The 7,289-nt window shown below is 41.0% G+C and overlaps 1 protein-coding gene across 2 annotated transcripts; it reads right to left on the minus strand.

The window, feature by feature from the left end:
- Positions 1 to 636: 636 nt before the first annotated feature.
- tekt3 (tektin 3) lies at positions 637 to 6,872 on the minus strand. 2 transcript variants are annotated; one of them, XM_051066500.1, is made up of 8 exons: positions 5,496 to 6,872; positions 4,699 to 5,289; positions 3,974 to 4,057; positions 3,800 to 3,870; positions 3,553 to 3,696; positions 2,629 to 2,851; positions 1,575 to 1,729; positions 637 to 1,264 (listed from the first exon to the last, which is right to left on the minus strand). In XM_051066500.1, the coding sequence occupies exons 2-8, from the start codon at positions 5,266 to 5,268 to the stop codon at positions 1,048 to 1,050; spliced, it is 1,464 nt and encodes a 487-aa protein (XP_050922457.1). In that variant the 5' UTR covers positions 5,269 to 5,289; positions 5,496 to 6,872; the 3' UTR covers positions 637 to 1,047. The 2 variants fall into 2 exon arrangements, with proteins under 2 accessions (XP_050922457.1, XP_050922458.1); XM_051066501.1 differs by lacking the exon at positions 5,496 to 6,872 and having other exon boundaries at positions 4,699 to 5,364.
- Positions 6,873 to 7,289: the final 417 nt, after the last annotated feature.

Raw genomic sequence — 7,289 nt, forward strand, 5'->3', positions numbered from 1 at the left:
CAGCTCATCCTCTGGGTGAGGTGATGAGTAATGGGCCACACCAGTCATTAAAGAAGGGTGGTAAAAACACAAAAGCGCTTCACATTCCATAGTTCTGTGTGCACTTAACTAACATAACCAAGAGGTTATGTCTCAAACTGACAAATCACAGTCTCTTACACGTCACTGCTCTCTTAAGGTGACATTCAGGTCAGTTCGACCTAACAGAGCGGAGTGAGCCTTCAGAAACGTGTGTCTTTGTCTGTGGCTGTGTTGTACAAGCTAATCCCTGCTATTTGTTTGGAGATTACTGTCACATGTGCTACCAAGACCACTTTTTGTGCTCTACTGGGCTGTGGCCTGTTGTCAGTGTAGTGTTAAGGAAAACACAGAGCCCTGGCTTGGATAGACAGTAAAACCACACCATAATACTACTGTATACTGTGTTAAAAGTATGGGTTACATCATAAAACAAGAGTTTCAAGTTCAGAGATGTAGTGAAAATTTGAGTTTTAAGTCTTTTTTTCGTGGATTTTGTCACAGAACATATTAAATGTTTGTTTATTCGTAGTCATGACAATGCTCCACTTTGACGGTTGAGGTACCACTTCTTTAAGTAGGTATGAGAGTTGTACATGCAATAATCAGTAGTAGTAGTAGTTTTGATGATTAACAAGGCTTTTAATATGTAATTTTCAAGTATAAACACAAGTGTGCAGCATTTTTCAAGGATAACAGTTAGTAGTATGCTGTAAATGTACCATGTAAAATGTCGATTGTTATTAGAGAGTAAATTAAAGCATTAGGAGACATTGAGCTGTGCCAATTGTGTCAATCACCATGGCAGTTGATTCTTCAATGACATTTTTATATTGTGAATATATTACAGGAACAAATACTCAAAATGAAGACAATCCACTGTTGATAATAAGATTCTGACATCAGAGCCTGTAAAGTTAAATCATTTTGTTTACATTCAAATCCACCCACGCCACCCTCTAAATCACTCCAAACAGTCATTGTTAATTAAATCGGCCTTCCAAGTTTCCCTTCTTTAAGACTTTAGATTTAGGTGTAGCCCACCAGACGGGGCATGCTGGGAAAACTCTTGCGTATACTCATGCACTTCTCCTGGTCCAGGAAGAGTGAGTTGGCCTTGATGGACAGGTCATGCTCCAGGGCCACTTTGGTCTTAACCAGAGTCTGCAAAGTGTTCTCAGCCTCCATCAGCCTCTCCTGAAGTTTATGAATGGTGTCCTCTATCTCCCTCACCTCACTCACAAGTCTACAAAGAAGGGCAAAGAGTAGAATTTACCAGAGAAAGAAGCGATGGAAACCAAAGAAACATGCATATCACTGACATTTTGGATTCCAGATGATTATTATATTGATTACCCCAGTTTTGCCAACAAATGATCAAATATAAAAAAGTGTTTTGTTCTACATCTATCTTTACATTAAATTCTTCCTAAGACTGACAGTGATACTGAACTATGAATTTTACCTCTTCCACAACATTTAACACTCACATAGCTATAGAAATGACGTATGAACGTGTAAACTGCCCACCCGCAAAACAATAATTGCAGAGCTACCTGTGGTGTGGGTTGTCCCGGCAGAGCTCTATGTTTGGCCTGCGGGTTCTCTCCTCCAGCCTGGTCTGAGCCACTTTCAGTGGGCACTCCTTGTCTCTAAGGGCCCTCTTGAGAGACTCAATGAGCATCTCAGTCTGAAAGATCTCCTGCAGAGTCTGGATGAGGAAACAAGACAGATGGAAAATAAAACAACAGAAAAACAATTCATTGTTAAATCATGTTGGTAGCAGCTGAGTGTCTGGGTTGTGATTACAGTAACGGAAGAAAGACTGACAAGAGAGGGGGACAAAGTAAGAATCTAAAAGGGAGAGGAAGTAACAATAAAAAGCTGCACACTGCAGACTTCAAATCAGCTGAACACAGTACTGCACAGTCGCCTGCTCTGTCCAAACTCATTTGATGTAATTCAATTCCAGCGAATCACTTTTCCTTACGAGTAACAGTGACTATGGTTTATTAAGGACGGTATGCCTCATATCACAGTTGCTGTCAGTGTTTAAACCCTAACAGCCAATGTGGTCTCAGATGGTAACCCCTGGCAGTTAACCCAAGAACAATGTGATCCAGTGTAGAATATTGCGCAAGCAATGAAAGAGGCATCTATTACCATCCCTCTCTTTTGACAGGAGTGCTTTAGAGACAAATGTCCCCTACAGGCCATGTAACAGACAGTCAAGATTGATCTTATCTGACAATCTGCAGTCTGTACACAATTTTTCTATATGGTGCTGAATATATCACAAGTTCTGTTTGTGGCATGTGTTTAAAAAAAGTAAAGAGAAAGGCACAACACCTGATCGCTTCCTAACAGGTTGCAAATTTAGTTTAGAAAGTCAGTGAATGCATTTTGTCTTTAACATAGAACATGTGATTGCTTCTTTGAATTCACTTTTTTTTTTTTTTTCTTTCTAGAATTCAGGTCTTAAATAGGGTCTAATTTACCACATCAAAGTTTAGGTCACCAACATATAATTGTAAATAATGCTCTTGGTACACAAACATAACTAAATTGTATTGTGTTTATGAAGTGCAACCATGTGGAGAAGGCACTAACCTTAGCCAGGTGTGTCTGCAGACTGTTCTTGGCATCAGCGGTCTCTGATATGCGGTTGGTGAAGGCTACGTTGACATTGTTGAACTGGTTCCACATTTCGTTGGACGTGGTGTTCAGCAGGATTTCTATCTCATCCCTGAGCTTGTGGGAGGCTGCTCGTTGGCTCTGGGAGTGTAGGATGTTGTCGTCTGTGAACTTGGACCACGAGTCTGGCAGAGAGAGTCTAACAGTGGGACAAAGATGACATGCATTTCTGGTAGTTCATACTCCCACTGTCTTTGAACACAGAGAATATGGAGAAGACTTCATGGTGGGTCTGCCCACTACTTTTGTCCCTATCTAAACAACTATTGGATGGATCCGCATGGAATTTTGTGCAGACATTCATGATTACCATGAATCCCAATGATATTGGTGTTTCCCTGACCTCACCTCTATCTCCATCAGCAGATCAAATGTTTCCATGAGCAGAATCCATGATAGATGTCATTGGGGCCAGGATGTTGTATCCTAATTACTTTAGAGACCCCTTGACTTTTTCTGGACCACCACCATGAGGTTCGCATTTATGATTTTGGTGAAATGTTTCAACAAGTATTGGATGGATTGCCATGTACACACATTCATGTCCCCCTCTGGATGAAATATAATAACTTTTGTGCGTAAGTAAAATCTCACAGAGCTACTAGCATGGCTTTAAATGCTTAGCCTTACTTTGGTGTATTTAAACTTGGTTTGAGAACACAGTAGGAGGGCAGACAACCAAAATGACTTTCAAAGGCTGTCTAACTTTTCTGTGATCAACAATTTAACGGAGGCCCAGTCCTGTATTCTATGCTGGTTTGAACAAACATGAGAAACTGTTGGCAGCTGTTTTATTTGAAACAGAGCAGTTAATGTTTGATCACACAAAACTATACTCACGAAGGGTCTAGTCTTTCAATCCCTCTGTAGTAGCCGATACTGTCTGATGTGTTCCTCAGATGGTGACACCTGTCATCTATCCTCTGAGCTGTCACTTTGTCACTCATGTCTCTCTCCAATTCATGCTGGGCTGCTCTGTTTGATCTGAGGATCACAAATACAGAAACATGCATGTCAAACTTGGAAATAATCACATAATAGAATCCTGCATGTACTAATATTTTATTCACTGGTTTTTCAGACTCACGCCAGCTGAGCGATGGCCCTGTCCAGATGTCGCCGCATCCTTTCTTGACATGACTTGATGACTTCCACTTCCTTGTTGCAGCACAGGTAAGTAGAAATACAAATACCTTATTTCTTTCATCAGATAGATGTCAGAAGTAACACATGCATATGCTCTGCTGCTGTAAAATCTTACCTTTATGAGGTCTTTCTCTACATCATCATGTACCAGATCGATGGACATCCGCTTCTCTCTGTGGTACAAACACTCTTGAGACACCTATTGACAAAGTGATCATGACTAAAACAAGTTGGGATGGTTGTATAACCATCAGAATTAAAAGTCACTCAACATGTTGCTTTTCCCTCGTTCATCCTCACGACCTTCAGATAGTTGAGGTAGTAACTTGAGGAGAATGGTATGAGTCTTTATGCGTAGCATCGTGCAATATATCAGCTGCACTCTCTAGTTTCAGTTACCTGGAGACGTCCCTAAGAAGGTCACCATGCCACATGATCTCAGCCTAGAAAGGTGCCTGTGTCATCTTGACTCACTCTGGGTGAAACAACTGACCAGAGGCTCACAAACAGGGCACTGAGGTGGTCTAATTAATAGTCTGACCTGCATTTTTAAGTGTCATGAAGGACCAGGCAGATACTGTTGCTACAACCAAAGCAGGAGCCCTAGTCAAAACTGATACTGTGACTCCCCCAGTGACATGATATGATGATATGAGTGCACTGAGGAGAGACCTGACCAGACTGTTAAGATTTCAAGGCAAATGCAATTTGTCCTTGTTGAAATGTAAATAGTTCCTTCAAAATGTTCCAATAACATAAAAAAATGAGATATTACTTACCAGAGAGGAAAAAGTCAAGGTAACATACACACTCATTGAATTATATCCCTGCCAGCCTCACCTGAAGGGGCCCTTCAGTCTCTGCCAAGGCTCTTTCCAGCCTCCTCTTAACCTCAGTGAGAGCTGCTATCTCTGTCACCATGTTGTCAATCTCATGGCTCAGCTCAGACTTCCAGAAGACAATGTCATTGAGTCGCTCGCCAATGTTCTTGCTGGTATTCTCCTGGGTTCGCCTGGTCAGCTGCTCTCTATCCTGCATCAGCCTCATGGTGTCTCTTCTCAGTCTCTCTGCGCTTTTCCGGGACGACTCGGACTCCCTGTAGTTGCTTTGGTTGGACTTGTACCAGTCGTCCGGGGTGTAGCGGGTGGTCAGTGCTGTCCTGTTGGATGGGTAGAACATGGTCTTGGCTCGGACCAGATCGAAATTCTCTCGCTGTATGGAGGAGGGGGTTGGGACCGCGCTGCTGCTCTTGTAATAACTGTTGGTCCTCCACAGGTTGGCACTGGGATTCATGGCCAAGGCAGGCTGAGTGTTGCGATAGCTGGATGCCATGGTGGAGATGGCAGGGAGGAAGTGGCTGGTTTTTGGCCGAGCATATGTGGCTGTCAGGGTGGATCCAATCAGCTCCATTTTTGACTCCCCTTAGTGTCACTGGTTTCAATGCATAAAATGACGTATCACAATAGTCTGTATATTTAGACATCAGGTACAAGGTGCATACATTTTGATATGTTATTTGAATTATACAGATTCAAGACACTCTGATATCAAATACAGTATAAATCTCCTTACTCAAAGATTCATCAAATACATTAAAGTGACAAAAAAACATTAAAGCAAAAAAATAAATATCTTACCGAGATGAACAGGGCTTTCCCTTTGCTATATAGCGTCTACCTCTCGGCTGTGTGTACCTGGAAATGAGCTCAAGAACACACTAAAGGTAAACTGACATGCATAATAGATGGACAAGTTTGCAAGTCATTCATTCAGCCAGCCAATGGTGTTGCACAGTTCTGAGCTGCAGGAGCTGGCCTGTCCAAGATTTCTGTTGACACAGAAGCAGTTGCCATAGGTTACTGTAACACTGGGATTTTCAAATTAATGGTGAGCAGGTGCTTTTACTTTGTTCAAGTAAATATAGTGGGATCACAAAATGTCACCACAGTGCAAATAAGATTTTTCTCTTTGTAATTTTTCTTTTCTTCTTGTTAAATTTCTGAATATGGTCAGTAGCTCGTTGCAATTTCAAATAGGCCCTCTCTGCTTTTTCCCATAAACATATGCAGTGAGCAAATACAATAATTGGATTTCTGTGTTACAAATCCTTGGGACTGTAACCCCCGTAGAGCCTTTGAATTTGTTTACATAACCACCATGGACTTGATGCTGCTCTGCTCCACGTTCCTTCACAATAACTTTCGCTTCTTGAAATGCAAAGGTGAAGCTCACGGTAACAAACTGATTAGATTTTACTGCCCATGGTATAAAATAACATGTTTTTAATTAGGTTTATATTTAAGAGAGGGTATTTACCTTCAGATGTCTTGTTAGAAAGGGAGCAATCTGAGCTTTGTCTTCAAAGCAGAGGAGTCCATTTGGTCTCCAGGCAGCAGCATCAGATAGCTGTCACCCTGAGAACCTAGCTGTCTGTATGGATTACAGTCACCTGTTTAATGATTCATGCCACAGGAAGAGTCCACACAAACCCCTGTAGCACAGAATAATAATCTGTGTTGTGTTACCTCCCATTGGAAATGAGGATCATTTACACTAATCTGTTCTGAAGGGGTAAGGCTGGACAGATGATAGCCTGGTTTCCACTACAGACATAAGCAAAGCTGTAGCCAGGAGTTACTCAGCTGGTCTATGTATATCACAGAATTTTGACCAGAAACAAACTATACATATGTGATACATATGTGATTGTTTTTGGATATGGCCAGCATAGGTGCATATGTGTTACTTTGCAGTGCTGTGGTTATGACAGGTGAGGAGAGCTTTAGAGTCTTCCTCACATATACAGAAGTAAATCATTTCTTCCATGGCTGTTTATTAGACTGAAATGTGGTGACACCAGCACTTCACACTACTTCAGTTACAACTGATTCACCAGTTACCTTTGGATGATGTGGGTCTTTTCTCTAGCATAGGATGCTTTGTTAAACACTGATACAGCAGCAGTGTTTTTGTTAAATTAGCCCATTACCCTGAAATTTAGTTAATATGTTACCACCAGAGCTGGAAGAAGTAAGCTCCTCGAGTAAAAGCAGCCATAAAAAACAGGTCCAGCCCATATGTTCTAATCTGAGATATAGAAATGTTTTTGGAGTTTTAATTATAATCAGTATTGTCTTTTTCTGGAGCAGTTGAAATTCAGCAATATTCATGAGGGTAATTTCTGTTCTAAAAAGAGCATGAAAAAACAACACAACAACACTTAAAATCTGGTTGTGGAGAGGCTGCAACAATGATATGCATGAACAATCAATAAATGTTTTAATCTAACCATAAAAAAATACATAAATGACCTCATCTTTGTGCTGCAATTTCTATTTCCTTTTCCTCTCTTTTTTAATGAACCAGAACTCAATCAGCATCGGTCTGCAGAGATATTGGTGGGACTTTTAAATATACTGTATACCTATAAC

The sequence above is a fragment of the Lates calcarifer genome, linkage group LG23, assembly GCF_001640805.2.
Source record: "Lates calcarifer isolate ASB-BC8 linkage group LG23, TLL_Latcal_v3, whole genome shotgun sequence".
NCBI lineage: Eukaryota > Metazoa > Chordata > Actinopteri > Centropomidae > Lates > Lates calcarifer.

Excerpts from the sequence above, each read along its gene's own strand:
- tekt3 (XM_051066500.1), bottom strand. The coding sequence starts at position 5,268 with ATGGAGCTGATTGGATCCACCCTGACAGCCACATATGCTCGGCCAAAA. Across the intron at positions 3,697-3,799 it reads AGGGCCATCGCTCAGCTGGC|ATCAAACAGAGCAGCCCAGC; the intron begins GTGAGTCTGAAA and ends TGTGATCCTCAG. Across the intron at positions 1,265-1,574 it reads CGGGACAACCCACACCACAG|ACTTGTGAGTGAGGTGAGGG; the intron begins GTAGCTCTGCAA and ends CCTTCTTTGTAG.